Source organism: Cyprinus carpio, chromosome B7 (assembly GCF_018340385.1).
Source record: "Cyprinus carpio isolate SPL01 chromosome B7, ASM1834038v1, whole genome shotgun sequence".
NCBI classification, from domain to species: Eukaryota; Metazoa; Chordata; class Actinopteri; order Cypriniformes; family Cyprinidae; genus Cyprinus; species Cyprinus carpio.
This window is the reverse complement of record NC_056603.1, coordinates 11,225,363-11,244,240: the sequence shown is the minus strand read 5'-3', so window position 1 is coordinate 11,244,240 and position 18,878 is coordinate 11,225,363. Positions and strand designations below refer to the sequence as shown.

Below are 18,878 nucleotides of genomic sequence, written 5' to 3'. Positions count from 1 at the left end.
TGTTTTTATCAGCTGTTTGGACTCTCATTCTGACGGCACCCATTCACCGCAGAGGATCCACTGGTGAGTAAGTGATGTAATGCTACATTTATCCAAATCTCATTGTTCTAATGAAGAAACAAATTCATCTGTATCTTGGCTGGTCTGAGGGTGAGTAAATTCTCATCACATTTTCATTTTTTGGGTGAACAGTTCCTTTAAGATATGACATGAGTTTGAAGGGTACATTAATGAATTGTTCCCCACTAAAAGTCTTGACAGGATGATCAGCCTTACAGCGGGTTAAGACCTCATGAGCCTGTCAGGCATGTAGCAGGGCACCTTTCTCCAAAGAATTGGGTGGAAGTGCCTATAGCAAATTCTTTCAGTGTTTTAGATAGATATGTTTCAAATGACCTTTGATTGGCTGTTTTTGTTCAAATGCAATTGAAAATGCTGCTTAATAAATTGGACATATAGTCATTCTGAATCATATCACAGATAAGTTTGCTGTACTGTAGGTCGGATACAAAAAAAAAAGTTTTACAAGAAAATATTATTTTAGTCTTTCGACTTCTTGCCAGTAGCAATTTCTGAGTGGAAACTGTTATTTTGTCATAAAATAAGACAAAAAAAGCTTTAAAATAATCTGAAACAGCTAAAAATCAAGACAAATTTCTTACTAGAACTGTCAGGACCCAGTTCTTACAAGACCCTGGGTTAAAATCCAGGGAAAAGTGTGAATTTCAGACTTGAAAAAGTCATCTAAATTTCTAGAATGAATATTTATTCATCATATTTCTGATTAATTGCTCGTTGTATTCCTCATTTGTAATTCGCTTTAGATGAAAGCATTTACTAAATGAAATTAAACATAGAATAAATTTGAATTTTTCTAGTTATGTAAAAAAAAAAAAAAAAAATGCTTTCTCAAAAAAAACAAAAACAAAATTAAATGCCTTTTCTGAAATCATAAATGACTGGAATATGTCATGTAAATTAATTTGTCATAAAAGTATAAACCCTGAAATGCATTTAGTTCTTGAAACAACTGTAATAATGGGATTTATTTTATTTCATTTTTTTAACATATTGTCACTCAGAGTTTCTGTAAATAAAAAATCACAATGACAGGAACACAACAAAAGCCAAGCTCTGCACTGATCAGACGTGTGAAAAACGTGTGAAACTGCATGTAAAATTAGTGTAGAGGAGGAGCAGAGACTTAATTTTCACCACTTTGCATATCACAGTGACAGAATTCCCTCAGAGCTCCTCTAAAGTTCACAGGCCAGCCTTAATGATGAGTGAACCTGTTACATTTGCATTACCAGCCCAGAGCCATAGCAATTATCCCAGCACCACTTCAGCAAATCCAGGTCAGCATGCATATATATATTCTTTATACACACACATATATATATATATATATATATATATATATATATATATATATATATATATATATATATATATATATATATATATATATAACTACAAATCATTTTTTTTTTGACTTTTAGACTTGCACTCTATTCAGTTATATATATATATATATATATATATATATATATATATATATATATATATATAGACTTGCACTCTATTCAGTTATATATATATATACCCCCAAGACACCTAAAGTTCACGAACAGAATCACTGAATGAGAAAAGGGTAAATTATTGGTTACCATTATGGTCAGTGTTTGCTTTAGTTGGGTTCTTGACCCTTGATGTTTTAATATTACATTTTGTATTGTTGTTGTAACTCAATTATAACGGCTAGACAAGCTAAGAGAAAAGATGATCAGGTGGTGTTGGTTATGCTTTTACATAATCTTTGTTTTACCTGAATATCTGAGTTAAATTAACATTCATTATAGCAGCCCTGTGATTCAACAATAAAAGACCTGGAATTTTCAGTATAATCTAGAGTTTAAGAATTCTGATTAAAAAAATATAGGGGGGAGGGGAACTTTCTTTTGGCACACAGTGACATCAAGAACGGTGACAAACAGCATATTCAGATAAACAGATGAACTTAAGCATCACAAAACAAACTACTAAAAAAATGTTGCTTATAATTTATTCATGCTGCAAAGCATGATGGGAGCCATAAATGAGTTTTGATTGGTGGCACCCAAAATGCAGTGCAACATGCTTTTTGAATGGTCACCATTGTTGAGGTTCTCAGGCTGATTCTTGATGTCCGTGTGCCTAAATGAAAGACTCTTTTCCTTTTTACCAAGGTTTTGATCAGAAGTGCTTCTAAGAATTTCTTGGATTATGCTGAAAATACCAGAACTTATAATAACTTATAAGAACTTGATAAGACACACCCAAGTCAGAAACCCGGATCAAATGATGATGTCAAAACAAATAACACCACCGGATCTCATTTCCTTCTTGGCTTGTCTGTCTGCTGTATCACAACTACAGCAACCAAAAAATGTTTAAAATATTAAGGGTCAAGAGCCCAATTAAAGCAAACACTGACCACTATAATGGTAACCAATAATTTACCCTTTTCTCCTTCAGTGATTCTGTTTGTGAACTTTAGGTGTCTTCAATAACTCTGTTTTGGGGGCCTTAAGACACAAGCTATTGAACATGATGCCTGTATCATATCTATGTAAGCAACAAAAATGTGAATTTGTAAAAAGGTTGACGTCATGTGCATGCATATAATGTTTTCGAAGGGTGTTTCATGATCGCCAACTACTGGCCTGACATGTATAACATAGTATTCTTTAGCATAGTGTTTTTTTTGTTTGTTTGTTTGTTTTTTGTCCAATGAAATCAATATTTTTGTGTAAATTTTACTTTTTTTTCATGTTATTCTACTCATTTTGAATGGTTAATTCTAATTCATTCTAATGTGTTAAATTTAATTAATAATATTGCTTGTAATCTGTTGACACAATTTTATTGAGTAAATATAGAGAATCACTTTTTACAGTGTCGAGATTCGTAGTGAAAGACTTTGTAATTGTAGTTCCGAATTTCAGCTTTAATTCAAGGGGTTGAACAAAAATATAACAAAATGCTTAGGAACTACAACCATTTTGATACTCAGTCCCCCCATTTTCAGGCGATCAAATGTAATTGGACAAATAAATAAAATCATAAATAAAATGTAATTTTTTTTAAATATATTTTGTTGAGAATCCTTTGCAGGCAATGACTGCCTTAAAGGGATAGTTCACCCCAAAATGAAAATTCTGTCATTAATTACTCACCCTCTTCAAAACACTAAAGACCTTTGTTCATCTTCAGAACAAAAAAAAGATATTTTGGATTAAATCCGAGATCTCCTAGACCCTCCATAGACAGCAACGCAAATTAAATGTTCCCAGATACAGAAACTTAGTAAGGACATCGGTAAAACAGTCCATGTGACATCAGTGGTTCAACTTCAATTTTGTGAAGCTACAAGAATACTTTTTGTGGGCAAAAAACAAAAAAAAAACTTTTATTTAACAATTCTTCTCCCCCGATTTACTGTCTTCCGCCATTTTGGAGAGTACCCAAGAACGTAATCAGTGTTGTTTACATTAGGGGGGAAAGCATGTGTATGGATGTAATCGGCGTAATCAGCATTGTTTATACTTTGGGTAAAGCGTGCGTATGCGATGTGATACTCTCCAAAATGGTTGAAGACAGTAACTCATAGGAGAAGAATTGTTGAATAAAGTTGTCATTTTTGTTTTCTTTGGACAGTCTAAGTATTCTCGTAGTTTCGCAAAATTTAAGTTGAGCCACTGATGTCACATGGACTGTTTTACTGATGTCCTTACTATGTTTCTGTGTCTGGGAACATTTCAGTTGCGTTGCTGTCTATGGAAGGTCTGACAGCTCTCAGATTCCAATAAAAAAAATCTTAATTTGTGTTCCAAAGATGAACGGAGGTCTTACGGGTTTTGAACGACATGATGGTGAGTAATTAATAACAGAATTTTCATTTTGGGGTGAACTTACCCTTTAAATCTGGAACTCATGGACATCACCAGAGACTGGGTTTCCTCCTTTGTGATGTTTTGCCAGGACTTTACAGCTACCTTTGCAGCTGACTTCAGTTGTTGTTTGTTTGTGTGTCTTCAGCGAGTGAAATGCAGCTTAATCGAGTTGAGATCAGGAGATTGACATGGCCATTGCAGAATATTCCACTTTTTTACCTTCAAAAACTCCTGGGTTGCTTTTGCTGTATGTTTTGGGTCATCGCCCATTTGTACTATGAAGTGCTGCCCAATCAACTTTGCTCCAAAATATGGGCAGAGAGTATACCCATATACATTTCAGAATTCTTCCAGCTGCTTCTTTCATCACTAAACACCAGTGACCCAGTGCCACTGGAAGCCATGCACGCTCATGCCATCACACTGCTCCACCATGTTTCACAGATGATGTTGTATGCTTTGGATTATATGCCTTCTCCATACTTTTTTTCCTGTCATTCTGGTACAACTTGATCTTAATTTCAGCTGTCTAAAAAATGCTTTTCCAGAAGTGGCAAAGTCTAATCGGGCCTTGTTTGAACCTTGTAAGTGAACCCTCTGTATTTGTTGTCGTCAAGTCTTTGACAGTGACACGTCTGGCTCTTGGAGAATGTTCTTCTCTTGGCTGGATGTTGTGAAAGGATTTTTTATTTACCATGGAGAGGATTCTCAGATCATCCACCACTGTTGTCCTCTATGGACATCCAGGCCTTTTTATTTTCTTTTTTTTTTATTGGAATGTACCAAACTGCTGATTTGACCACCCCTAATGTGAATGCTATCTCTCTGATGGATTTGTTTTGATTTTGAAGCCTAACAATTGTCAGTTTCACTTGTACGGAGAGATCCTTTGACTGCATGATGTGGTTCAGAGTAAGAGCTTCCAAATGCAGATGGCACACTTAGAATCAACACCCGAACTTTTACCTTCTTAGTTGATGCAGAAATAGTTTTGAGTTTTAGAGTTTTGTTGTTTGTTCTGAAAGAAAGGGCCTGATCTTCCTAACGTTGTATAAACAACAGCTTATCAATCACAACTCCAAGGTTTCTAGCTGTTTTTGATGTTCCTGTGGCTCAGTGGTAGAGCATTGCGTTAGCAGTGCAAAAGGTTGTGGGTTCAATTCCCAGGGAACACATGTTAGGTAAAAAATGTTAGTCTGAATGCATTGTAAGTTGCTTTGGATAAAAGCGTCTGCAAAATGCATAAATGTAGATTTAAATAATGAAGGAAAATAACCCATGAAATGACTTTTGAGTCAACTGTTCAATTACTTATGGTCCCTTGAAAAAGGGGGGAGCTACATATTAAAGAGCTGTAATTCCTTCATCTTTCCTCCAATTTTGATGTGAATAATCTACAATTAAAGATCTGAGTGTGCACTTCAAGCCCATATAATATAACTGTAACTTGAATATGTTTTAGTAAGCTGCTAAAATAATAAAAACTGTGCCCGTGTCCAAATATATATGGACCGCTCTCTCTTTCTCTCTCTCTCTCTCTCTCTCTCTCTCTCTCTCGCTCTCTCTCTCTCTCTCTCTATGGACCTCTATATATATTTTTTCAAATATCCAAGTCAGTGGCATCACATGCCAAAGCACATGGCACATTACATATGCTGCTCATAACTATTACTATCAGCATGACTATCAGTTAATAGTCATCTATGTAACAGCAGGGTTCTCAATTAGACTGAGATAAATGACTAGCTGAAATTCCTCCACACTTACTCGTCTTTGACGGCTCGCTTCGCAGCTCAACATTCCAGATCCTCCTCTTTTTTTGTGGCTCAGCTACAAAAGAGCAGATTGTGAAAGCCAAAATCCTCTGATTTGGCTGACTGCAAGTCAAGATCTTCAAGATATGATTCTAATCCATGCATGTCTATTTCCGCCAAGCCTCTCTTCCCAGGAAGTGGGTGTGTTTTTTGACATATGGACCTCACTCCACTTGTCACTGAGAGGATTTATAACTAGATGGTTTCTAAATTTATTTTGATGGTTTTGTAAGATGCTTTTACTTTCATATCTGGTTCATAGAGGCTGTGATATGAACTACAGTTAACCTTATTGATCTCTTTTTATCTGAACTTGAGAGAAACTGCGCGAGGGAACATCATTGCAATTTGCTGTATGAGTATATACAGAAAACATCTCTTTTGCTCACCAAGGCTGCATTTATTTGATCAAAAATACAATGATAACAGAAAAGTTGTGAAATGTTATTACAATGATTTTAAAATCTAATTTATTCCTATAATGCAAAGCTGAATTTTCAGCATCATTACTCCAGTTTTAGTGTCATTTGATCCTTCAGAAATTATTTTAATATGCTGATTTGATGCTCAAGAAACTTTTGTTATTCTAAATGTTGAAAACAGTTAAGGTTTTTAACCATGATACACTACCAGTTTGAAGTGAGCGTTTTTTTTTTTTTTTACATAATAATGACACTTTTATTAAGCAAGGGTGCATTTAATTGATTAATCTTGAACACCATTTCGAAATATTACTGTTTTTACTGTATTTTTGATCAAATAAATGCAGCCTTATGGTGAGCATATGAGACTTCTTTTAAAAACATTACAAATCTTCATTATTAGCCTATATATGCTTCAGTAGAAATGCATGGCATGTTTAAGTTTACTTCCAAGTGAACTGTTAATCTGACTTGTAACTTAAATTATAATATAATGCACACTTTTTAGTTTTAAGGGGTAGAAAGTTATGTAAGATGGGTTTTATGCAGACACATCTTACATGAAATGACTGTATTAAAACATTATTGGACTTATTTGGTGATAATGGATTATAGTGATCACTGCACTGAAAATCAAATGATATCTTCATGTTGAATCAGCTGTACATTACTGAAGGCTTGACTTGTCTTTGATTGACAGTGGATCATGTGATAGATATCCTTATGTCGCCAGTGATGGAATGTCTTGGTAACAGATCGCAAAGGCCAGGCATGGTCATGTGATTCCTGTTATCCTTGGAATGTTGTTCTGATTAGGATCTAAAGGCCACACTTACTGTCGCATGTTCTGTAAACACACCTCCAGAAGCCCTGCGACAGCCACATGCTCTCTAGCCAAGCATGAAGATATGCACACACCTCCTTTTTATTGTCTAGACGTAAGAGTGACTTTGGGATGCAAGACAAATTATTTAATATACTACCAGGGAAAAATTTGGACAAGATCGATTTATGTCTGTTCTGATCTCATGAAGGTTTCTGATTAAATGCTTGAAATTAATTTTGTGTAGTCATATAAATTGCTTATATGCACTTCTGAAACATTTTTGGTAACTACTTGTTTTTCAACCTCAAGTCGCTTTTGATAATAGCGTCCGTTAAATGTATAAATGTAAATGTGGTGTTATTTCACAGTTTTGATCATTTTACTGTTATCTGACAAAGTGGAAAGTAGTATACATTAATAGGTATAGTGTATCTTGTTGAATGGATGGTGCAAGAGAGGGAAAAAAATAAAAATTTAAATACCAGAAGCACGTTCATTTAAAATTTAACATTTTATGTTTTTTTTTAAGCATGTATTAAATACAGCATACAGAGACAGTTAAATTAATTTAAAATATTTAAATTGTTTAGAATATTTCAATACATAATAATATAAATTTAGATATAAATTTGGAAATGAAGCCCATGCTGCTAAAAGTTTGAAAAATGTGATGATTTTAGAACATTAAAAAAATTGTCATTCCCCAAATGCACAATGTGCACTGACATAAAAAAAGAGCAAACTGCAAAAAGAAGATTTTCTTAATACAATTCATGATGTCAGAATAAAATCAGACAGTGCAGACAGTGTTAGTCTATAAATAAAAATAGATTGTATTAAAAATGGCAAAATTAGAATGCTATGAAAATTTGGATGATTTTGTAATGCCTCAGCTAAGTGACTGCTGTCCTCAGATATGTAATATATTCAGAAGGTGAAAAAGGCTTTATGTTCACTAAGGTTTGATTATATCCCTTAATGTGACAACATCTTTGAAATTTAAAATTTTGTGTTAAGTTGGATTTATCATGAAGCCTCAGTTTTTGCATAATGAATAGAGCAGATACAGGTGATTAAATTATGTAACACAGCAGTTCAGCTATTTTAGAAAACGCTGATAATATCTGGTATGTACCTAACAGAGAACAATGTCAATCATTGAGATATTGGCCATTTACATGTGTCTTATGACTTAGGACTTGACTGCCTACAAAAGAAACTTGATCATAACTATTAAAGTCATGCTCACTTTTTTTTTTTTTTTTGGTTATCTCTTTCATATAAAAAGGAAGATTAAAAAATAGATTTTGTAAAAAGTGCCTTTTTTCTTTCATGCAGAAAATTAAAATAATGGCAACATCACTTAATTTATGCAACATCAATTTAGGATTTTAGGTTAAAATTCACATATCCTGTATGTATGAGGGAACATTTATAGGTTTTGCAACTAATCACTGTTTCTGTTAAGTTTTTTTATTTTTCATCATCATGTTTTTGCCTTGACTGCTTCCTCTAGTAATATTTTTAGTAATGAATTCATACATACTGGATGAAAGAATTATCATAGAAGTACTGGGAAATGTTGTTTAAACATCTGGTCACTGCTAAAACTGATATGCATGGAGAGATTTACTTACAATCAGATGATCAGGAATCACGCAGATTCTTTGCATGAGTTAAAAGTCATTTTGATTTATTCAGATGCCCTGTAGAACAAAAGCAATAAAGCATCATAAAAAGAAATTAATCACTTTTTACAAAACATGCACTGACAGTTCCCTAATCTTAGTCATTAACGTGTTTGACCTGATTATCCTTATTTTGAGGGTTTGGATATGCTTAGCCATCTAAATCAGTTCAAATATATAAAAATCTTCCAAAAGTCCAAAATCCATAACAGAAAAGTGCAAAGAAAAAAGATCTGACCTAAAGATGACTTGCGCTTGCAAAGTTGTTCAGATTAGTCCAAGTGTAATTATAATTAAGTCCAGTAAGACTAGTGTGACATCTTTAAAAAGAAGAAGAAAAAAAAAAAAAAAAAAAAAAAAAACAGACAGACACCAGAGCAGATATTGATCAGTCTTGTCAGGTGAGTGTCATGGCCACCCGGATTTCATTTTCAGAAGGTACACCTGCAGAGCAGAGACACACCTCCAGATAACCGGTTATAAATACAGCTGCACCCGACGCAGAAATTACAAGAGAGCCTCTCCCAGCAAATCATCTCTTAATTTCTTGACTTCACCATGGGGAACTTAGCTGCCTGCTGCCGAAGCTTCTGGTGCAAACCCAAAAACCCTGACATCCGGATCAGCCTGCCTGCGGTCTGCTTCGTGTGGCAGATCGCCATGATCATCCTTTTTGGACTGTTTGTGCGTTATGATGATGAGTCAGATGCACACTGGTCTGAGCACAAGCATAAGAACAACATCACGAGTGACATCGAGAATGACTTCTACTACAGATACCCAAGTGAGTTTTTAAGATCTGCAGGGACTGATACTGAGAGGGCAATCAATTATGACACAATTAATGGGTTATATAATTTATTTGAACATTTTGTATTATTTTAATAGTTTAATTTAATGAAATTCCTAGGTCCTGTTCTATGTTCATCCATTAACCTTGTCCACACTCTTTGTTCTTGCCTGACAGGTTTTCAGGATGTGCATGTGATGATCTTTGTGGGTTTTGGCTTTCTCATGACCTTCCTGAAGCGCTACAGCTTCGGCGGGGTCGGATTCAACTTTCTCATCGCTGCCTTTGGTCTGCAGTGGGCTCTTCTCATGCAGGGCTGGTTTCACTCTCTGGACCCGAATGATGGCCTAATCAAGATCGGAATTGAGAAGTAGGTTTCGCACCTCACACCTTTGGAATGACTCATTAAGTCTCTTGCACATGAAGTAAAAGTAAATTTTTGTATATAGTGCAAATTTGATTTTTCTGATCAGTGCATCAGATATAAAAAATGAAGAATTTGAAACTAACCGTAATTTTCCATCTTGCTTTCATCAGTATCATCAATGCTGACTTCTGTGTGGCTGGATGTCTCATTGCTTATGGAGCTCTTCTGGGGAAAGTCAGCCCAGTGCAGCTGATGGTGTTGACACTATTTGGCATCACACTGTTTGCAGTCGAGGAATACATCATTCTTAATGTTCTCCATGTGAGTAGCAGTGTTATTTTATGCTCTATAGATGTTTTATTTTGAATTAGTTTTGTTTTTATACTTTTCATTTTAATGTTAGTAGTACTGTAAGTTGCACTCTAAACCCTAAAGCATTAACTCAACTGTAGGTATCAGTTACATAATTTTTCTAAAGTTTAAAGACTCAAAGATTAAATTAGTACAACTTTAAATTTTTATTTTCAATTACATTTTTTATTTTTTAATTATACAGGCTTGTTAATGGAAGCTTTAACTTGCATTAACATCATATTAACTCATTGCTACATTTTTAGTTAATTATTTATTTAATTTTTATTATCTTGGAAAAAAAATCTTGGAAAATAACTGAATAAGTTTAAGTTCCTTTCAGCTTTATTTCAATTAACAAAATGCTTTCAAAAGGTTTTAATTTAATTTAATAGTTTTAATAGCTTTAATTTTAATTAATTAACAACCCTGGTGAATATCCACCATCCCCAAGTCCTGAATATTTCTGTACCCAAATCAAGAAATTCTAACAAACTGTTCTTACTCTTCACAGGTTCGGGACGCCGGCGGATCCATGGTCATCCACACTTTCGGAGCATATTACGGTCTGACAATATCGTGGATTCTTTATCGACCGAAACTAGACCAAAGCAAGAATCTGAGCGGATCTGTCTACCACTCTGATGTCTTTGCTATGATTGGTAAGTGACTTCTTATACATTACATAGACGCTTGTGATAAGATCATACATGAGCTGCTTTCAAAAAATGTTTCCTCTTACAGGCACCCTCTTCCTCTGGATGTACTGGCCCAGTTTCAACTCTGCCATTGCAGATCATGGAGACGGACAACATCGGGCCGCCATAAACACCTACCTTGCTCTGGCTGCTTCAGTCCTTACTACATTTGCCATATCAAGCCTTTCAGCCAAAAAAGGAAAACTGGACATGGTAAATTACAGCACTTCATTACATCACAATTACATCTGCAGCAGGGTTTCTATAGTTACCTAAAACTCAAACCAAACTAAAACCATTAAAAAAAAGTTACATGAAAATATTTTTTTTTTTATTTTGCTTCAGCAGTCAACATTTTTCATTTACTTTAACATGAAGGACTAAAGACAATACACACTTTAACTAAAATGAAAATATAAAAATGAAAACCCAGAATATTACATTTTAAATATCAATAAAACTAGTATCTCTGATAATCCAATTCGTAACATGCTTTGTGCAACTCAGGTGCATATACAGAATGCAACTCTGGCTGGGGGAGTCGCCATGGGAACAGCGGCTGAATTTATGATCTCACCGTACGGTTCTCTCATCGTGGGCTTCGTCTGCGGGATAATCTCCACATTTGGCTACCTGGTGATCACTGTGAGTCTGACAGAAGAGCAGGTGCATTTGAGCATTATATGCCATGTGAGAGCAGATTGATTTATATCTGTTTTTTTTTTGTTTGTTTTTTTTCCATGCAGCCCTTCATGGAGAAGTACCTGAAGATTCAAGACACATGTGGCATCCATAACCTGCATGCCATGCCCGGCGTCCTGGGAGGAGTCGTGGGTGCCATCACAGCGGCTACTGCCAGTGAGAGCGTCTATGGACATGAAGGGTGAGTGTGGCTCCAAACTGTTTGGTGATATTCAATTTTAAATCGTACAAAGTGGCTTTAATTGTTTAATCCAAGTCACACTTATTTATATATTTCAAGGCAGCTTCATGATAACGGTAAAAATCAATGAACCATCATTGTTTTCAATAAAAATATATAAGTAAATAAATACATTTGAGCTTATGCATTTAGGGATCAAAATCTCTGTATTGCAACTGAAAAAAAGCAGCTCTAAAAAGACAGTAGTGTCATTATTCAGCTCAATTCAGTTCAAATTTTCCTCCCCGTCTCTCTCTCAGGCCATATTGTCAGTGCAGCTAAATCAGTAGCATTACTGGATATGAATGATCTTTTTGAATTTTTAAAACTGTGAATCTTGCTGATACAAGTTCCTTTTTCTCAACAGGTTGGTAAACACCTTCGATTTTGAAGGGAACTACGCTAAGAGGACACCTGCCACACAAGGAGGCTTCCAGGCCGCCGGTCTTTGTGTTGCTCTTGCTTTTGGAATCGTAGGTGGAGCGATAGTAGGTGAGCATCCAAAACATTTCTTTTAAGTGACACATTTTTGTATGGCTTTACTTTTACTGAACTATAATAACCCTCATATATGTATCTACAGGCTTTATTCTGAGACTGCCGTGCTGCTGGGGAGACCCATCCGATGAAAACTGCTTTGATGATGAGGTGTACTGGGAGGTGGGTTTGATTTCATTTTTATTTACTTGTTTCACAGCTAGGTGGCACCATAGAACTCGCATAAGCACATAGTATATAACAGTGGTTCCCAACCTTGTTCCTGGAGGCACCCCAACATTGCACATTTTGCATGTCTCCTTTCTCTGACACACCAATTTCAGGTCTTGGAGTAATGAGCTGATGACCTGAATCAGGTGTGTTTGATTAAGGAGACATGCAAAACGTGCCTCCAGGACCAGGGTTAGGAACCACTAAATGTGACACATAGCCCTGGTTTCTTTTATACGGTGTGAACTCTTTTGGTCTGGACTGTTTTTAATGATTAAAATCATCCTTTCCAGTTGCCTGAGGACGAGGAGAGCATCCCTCCAATTTTAGAGTACAGCAGCCACATGGTCGGCAAAAATACAGACATGATGTAAGTATATTCTCTTGGTGTTATGCAAAGAGAGAATACTATAGGCTGTAATACCCTATAAGATTTAAATATAGAAATGAAGTTAAAACTTTTTGTCATTTTATTTAGTTTTTATTGTTAACAGAACATTTCAATGGGTCCCGAGTCTATAGTGAAATGCAACATAAACTCTGTGCTTGTTGCACCATGAGATGGCAGTACACAACCACATAATAGATTTCCAGCTTTAGGGCAGTTTATCACAGTAACAAAGATCTGGTCATTTTGTAGCTGCATCTCAGTAAAGAAATACATTTACACCACCCATATTTATTTTCATTTTATTTCATTTTTTTCTATTTATTTTTAATTTTTTTTAAGAATTAATGGTTTTTCGTTTTTTAATGCATCCCAGAGGTCCTAAATATTTATTTTATTTCATGTCTTTTACCATTCAGGTCGCAGTCTAACTTCACTGTTGAACAGAGCTAATGCAAGATGTCTGTATGACAAAAGATGAAACATATCATATTGGGATCAAAAAATGAAAAGACCGAAATAATGTTCAGACCAAGTCTGCGCTGAAGAGAATATAGTCCCCGTGATACCTTTGTAAGGTATTGGCCTGCCTAATAGAGCAGAGGCCCAGTCGGGTCAGCTCTTAGTTCAATTTTTTTGTCTTTAGAGTCCTGAAATTAATTGAATCAATAAGTTTATGCATATATCATTTCTAAAACTAAAGCATGTATATTTTATAATCCAACTGTGCTACTTGTTCTAGGCTTAAATTGCATTTAGTTTCAATCATTCTGGAAAAGAATGAAATAATTATTGTACTCTGCAAGTTTGCTGCTGTGATAATGAACTGACTAAAGACTATTATAGTTTTGATATTATGAATGTGTTAGTTATTTATCTAGCTTTTTTCAAGTGTCCAGTTATGTGATATTTTTTCCTTCCTGGTATGTAGACTATTATTAAAGCAATAAGCCCCAAGAAGCCATGGTCTACAGTGAATTTATAACAGCTAAGGGGCGTTGTTAGCCCCTAAAACCCCTTAGCTATTATAAATTCACGGTAAACCACTGCTTCACGGGGCTTTTTGCTTTTATAAAACGGTTATTTCATATACATAGTTAGGTTTCACAAAATAAAAAAAGAGCAAATAAAGTGTAATGATATTAATAAAAACAGTATTCTTCCACCAAACAATGTAGATCCTTAGAAAAAGTTGTGGTTGCAACAAAGTGACAAGCAACACGCAAAGTAAACAAAGGTGTATGTCTGTAGTGTAATTTACAACAGCTTCGAATGCAGCCAATCAGAATCAAGGACCGGAACTCTCCGTTTTATAAATTTGATTATGTGAAGGATTACATGAGGACTTTTGAGAGGTCAATGACCTCAGAGTGTTTTTAGACCATGTTGAATGCTAACAATATTTTTTGCATTTTTATTTTTATCATGAACCCTTATATTCTTTGCCATTTTAAATGTCAAATGCAACATAACTCTATGACTTTACATTGGTGCTCAAAAACTGTGTACTTGCTAAATGCAAATGTTTGTTTGTTTTAAGAGCTGTTGTACTTTATATTGAAGTCTATTAAATGTTTAAACATCTAAAAAGTTTCTCTTTTTATACTTTAATTGTTGCTTCAGTTGTCTAAAATATAATTACATTTTAATTCAACTTAATTTTCTGCCAAATATCCTGAATGTTATAATTAATTAAACTCTTGCAAATTCAGTGCAAAAAAATAAAACAAAAAAAAACTATAAAAGACATGCATTTCAAATATTTTAATGTCTTTTGTTAAACAAATAAATGTAATTAATAAATCTGTTGTGTTACTGCTAAGTGAACCTGTAAATAGTAAACTACTGTAAATACTATAAAATACTGTGTAAAATCAAAACTACTAGAGACATGCATTGATTAACTGTTATCTAGAGTCTGTCAAACGCTCTTTAATTGAGCTGCTGGTCATCTGTTAGTGTGCGCTTGGTCACCCTCAGGCCAGAGTCCTCCATTCTAATGGAAATAGACTCTTGTAGAGGGTCAAACGGGGTCAATTGGGTAATTTCCTGATCAATCACCATGACATTTAATGAACTTCAAATACACACCGCTTTTGTGAATGAGCACAGTAAGATGCCAATGATGGTTTTGAGAGATTTTGTGCCTTTATGAATGACTTTAATCTGTATGTGATTTCATGTTCATGAATTTAACAGATGTGCTATTATTAATACTGAGTGTCTGTACTCACTCCTGACAAAAGCAGTGATATTTAATATTATGGCCAGAAAGACTCAAAATATTCTTACTATTTCTGCCATTTATATTATACTAAGCACAATGCACATTTCCTATATAAATACACAGATGAAAAAATGGTGTAAACAATTTTCACTCTTTCTTTCTTTCTTTCTTGTCTCAACATTTGCTCTGCCAATGTGTATATATATATATATATATATATATATATATATATATATATATATATATATATATATATATTAGACAATGTTGGATCAAAAATGCAGAACAGCCAATTTTATTTCCAAGTTTACACCTGCATTTATCCTTAATTTCCACCTGGTACACTTTTTTGCTTGTCTTTCTTTATTTGATATTTATTTTGATTTTTTTTATTCTGTTTGACATAGATTGTGGACTCTATGCTTATTTTTCTATTTGTATGATTAATAAAGTGCTATGTAATATTGCAGCTAGAAAAACTACAAAATAGTCTGTGTTTGAAAAAAGAAACTCAGTATACAGTATGTATTATGTATATGGAGCAAATTGTGTAAATTTTCTGTATGCATAAAATAGACAGAAGACCTACTACATTTGCCAAAATGTGCAGTATATACAGAGCACACTGTATCCCATGATGCCATTTGCTTGGCGTTGACCTTCCATTTCCAGTGTGAAAAACTTTGAATCAGCCACAATTTTTTAACATCTTGCTTCAATATTTGCCAAAATTGTAGAAATTTTTATGAGATTTGTGACATTATTCACAGAATGGTGATTAAAAATATTAAATGCTGCCTTTATTCTGACTTTCCTGCACTCTAAAAAATGCTGGGTTTAATACAACCCAGTGCTGGGTAAAATATGGACAAACCCGGACCCAGTGGTTGGGTTACTCAGAAGGTTGGGTTAAACATTTAACCTAACCACTGGGTTTGTCCATATTTCACCCAGCGCTGGGTTGTATTTAACCCAGCATTTTTTAGAGTGTGAGTTTCCACTGGTTAAGCAGAACATATAAAAATCACATTATACTTTTTTGCTTGTCTTTTTGTTTATTTGACATTATTTTTCGATTCAGTTTGACAGATTGTGGATTCTTTCGCCACCTCACCACCTTTTTATAAATTTTCCAACCCCACCACCAAAATCTCCAGTGTTCTTTACATAAATTGCATTAATTTCCTGTCTACACTCTTAGAATTACAAAAAGGTCTGCACTCTAAACAACTATTAAATTACACTCTTAAAAATAAAGGCTAGAAAAAGCAGGCCATAACTGAACCATCCTAGGCTCCTCAAAGTTCTTAAAACAACCATTTTTATTCTTAGTGTGAAGAACATTTTAATAATCTACAGAACCTTTTTCCACTTGAAAGAAGCTTTTGTGTCATAAAAAAGGTTCCATGGATGATACAGGTTCTTCATGGAACCATCAGTGCCAACCTTTGTTTTTAAGAGTCTATGTTCTGCAAGGGCAAGTCAAACGAGAAGAAATATGTGTCAGGGCAGATATGCAACGGCTCACTCAGGTTTAAGGGATTACAAGGTATAAACGAGATGGACGGCAGCGCTGATTCCGAGTGGTTTTCCCATGGGGGTGAGGAAAAGGGGGGGCGGGGCCCAGAGCTGAGGATCTACCGCCGCATGGAGCTGAGCGGCTGAAAGCAGGAGAGCTGGGGTCACATCTCTTCTCCTCTCTAATCAAACAAGTCTGCCGGGGGGGTCGGGTCGGGTGTCGCTCCTGTAACAGAGATGTTCTGGTTAATCCCCTGTGTGAAGGGGAGCGGGCGGGCAGGTGGGCCGACCCAGCCTTAGTTTACTCTCAAAAGAACTGCCAGCGGAGTTAGAGCGCCCAGAGATCCACACTTGGATCACATAGCTCAGGGGCTGTGTGTGCAACCACTTGGCCTGCCATTGTCCTACATGGCCGGTCTTGTCTGAAAAGCCCTAGAAAGCCTGTAATCAGATTAAAGATTGCCAGGACGAAGGGGGCTAGTTTTTCTTTCTTTCTTTTTTTTAAAGGGAACAGGGAGGGAGATTGCAGCCCCCCTAATCAGTACCTGCCATTGAAGAGCATGAGAGGAGCTAAATAACTCGGCAGGGAGTGTGGGTACAAGGGCCTCATGGACAAATTGGCCTGTTGTTGCTTGAGTATAATGGTGGGCAGTGAGTGGGGGGGGCTGGAGGAAAGGTGGTGTTTTTCATTCAGTGGTCTTTTTTCCTCCTGACCTGATAATTATATCACTCTTAAGGACTGATTGGCACTGCTTGATTGGTACATCTGTGCCGATAGACCTTTTTACCTAGAATCTGTCACTGAATCCTTCTTTACTCGTGGTTGGGGGAAAAACACTTTATTTCGGTCGGGTCCCGATGCTGAAGATCCCGTTTGAGGGTTAAATTGGGTTTTTAAAGAAATTAAATCTGTGGAGAAGTTCTGTGGCTGTAAGAGCTAATAGATTATTTAAATGTGTCGTATTAAAATTATGTAAACACTGTGATTTAATTGTGTGAAATATGTAAATAACACATTAAAATACATAGTTTTGTAAAAAGTTTGATAGTTTTTTATATTGAAGTATTTATAAAAAACTAATTATTTATTCCAAGATGTTATTTATATCTGAAAAACCTCAAATTAAGGTTAGATGCAAACAACATGCAGGAAACCATTTTGTTGTCATGTGACAAGAAACTCATAAACAGGAAGTGATCCTCATGACTGTGTGCCAAGGTCAGTACATATCATTTGATATTTTTATGGCATTTTGTGGTCAGATCATATAACCGCAAAATACCTTCGTATTTTTTTATCCATAAAATACAGATGTTTATTCATAAATATAGGCTTGCATTTCACCTTTCACCAAATAGGTTTATAAAGTGTTTACTTGAGCTTCCTAGTTTCAATAAACCAAATGTTTTGCTGAAAATGGTAAAAGTTTATTCAAAAAATATATGAAATCAACATAAATGCAATGATTAGAGAAGCACATTTATTTATTTATTTATTTTGATATCTTGGACACCTTGTATGTATGCATGCGTGTGTGTGTGTATTTTAGAGACAAATGTGTACCAAAAGTGGGCTAAATCTGACCATATATATATATATATATATATATATATATATATATATATATATATATATATATATATACACACTCACCTAAAGGATTATCAGGAACACCTGTTCAATTTCTCATTAATGGAATTATCTAATCAACCAATCACATGGCAGTTGCTTCAATGCATTTAGGGGTGTGGTCCTGGTCAAGACAATCTCCTGAACTCCAAACTGAATGTCAGAATGGGAAAGAAAGGTGATATAAGCAATTTTGAGCGTGGCATGGTTGTTGGTGCCAGACAGGCTGGTCTGAGTATTTCACAATCTTCTCAGTTACTGGGATTTTCACGCACAACCATTTCTAGGGTTTACAAAGAATGGTGTGAAAAGGGAAAAAACATCCAGTATGCGGCAGTCCTGTGGGCGAAAATGCCTTGTTGATGGTAGAGGTCAGAGGAGAATGGGCCGACTGATTCAAGCTGATAGAAAAGCAACTTTGACTGAAATAACCACTCGTTACAACCGAGGTATGCAGCAAAGCATTTGTGAAGCCACAACACGCACAACCTTGAGGCGGATGGCTTACAACAGCAGAAGATCCCACCGGGTACCACTCATCTCCACTACAAATAGGAAAAAGAGGCTACAATTTGCACGAGCTCACCAAAATTG

At 35.3% G+C, this 18,878-nt stretch overlaps 1 protein-coding gene across 1 annotated transcript; it reads left to right on the top strand.

Moving 5' to 3' along the window:
• The first annotated feature begins 9,184 nt into the window (after window positions 1–9,184).
• Window positions 9,185–14,499, top strand: LOC109045823 (ammonium transporter Rh type C-like). Its single transcript, XM_042727233.1, has 11 exons — window positions 9,185–9,469; window positions 9,653–9,845; window positions 10,013–10,163; window positions 10,708–10,855; window positions 10,938–11,104; window positions 11,399–11,536; window positions 11,638–11,774; window positions 12,181–12,305; window positions 12,397–12,473; window positions 12,815–12,891; window positions 13,329–14,499. Exons 1-11 carry the CDS (start codon window positions 9,244–9,246, stop codon window positions 13,360–13,362), a joined length of 1,473 nt encoding a protein of 490 aa, XP_042583167.1. The 5' UTR covers window positions 9,185–9,243; the 3' UTR covers window positions 13,363–14,499.
• Window positions 14,500–18,878: the final 4,379 nt, after the last annotated feature.

What these genes read in the sequence shown, in the direction of transcription:
- LOC109045823 (XM_042727233.1), top strand. Translation starts at nt 9,244, where the DNA reads ATGGGGAACTTAGCTGCCTGCTGCCGAAGCTTCTGGTGCAAACCCAAA. An exon ending in CTTCTACTACAGATACCCAA is followed by an intron (nt 9,470 to 9,652) that starts GTGAGTTTTTAA and finishes CTTGCCTGACAG; the next exon opens with GTTTTCAGGATGTGCATGTG. An exon ending in ATGATGAGGTGTACTGGGAG is followed by an intron (nt 12,474 to 12,814) that starts GTGGGTTTGATT and finishes CATCCTTTCCAG; the next exon opens with TTGCCTGAGGACGAGGAGAG.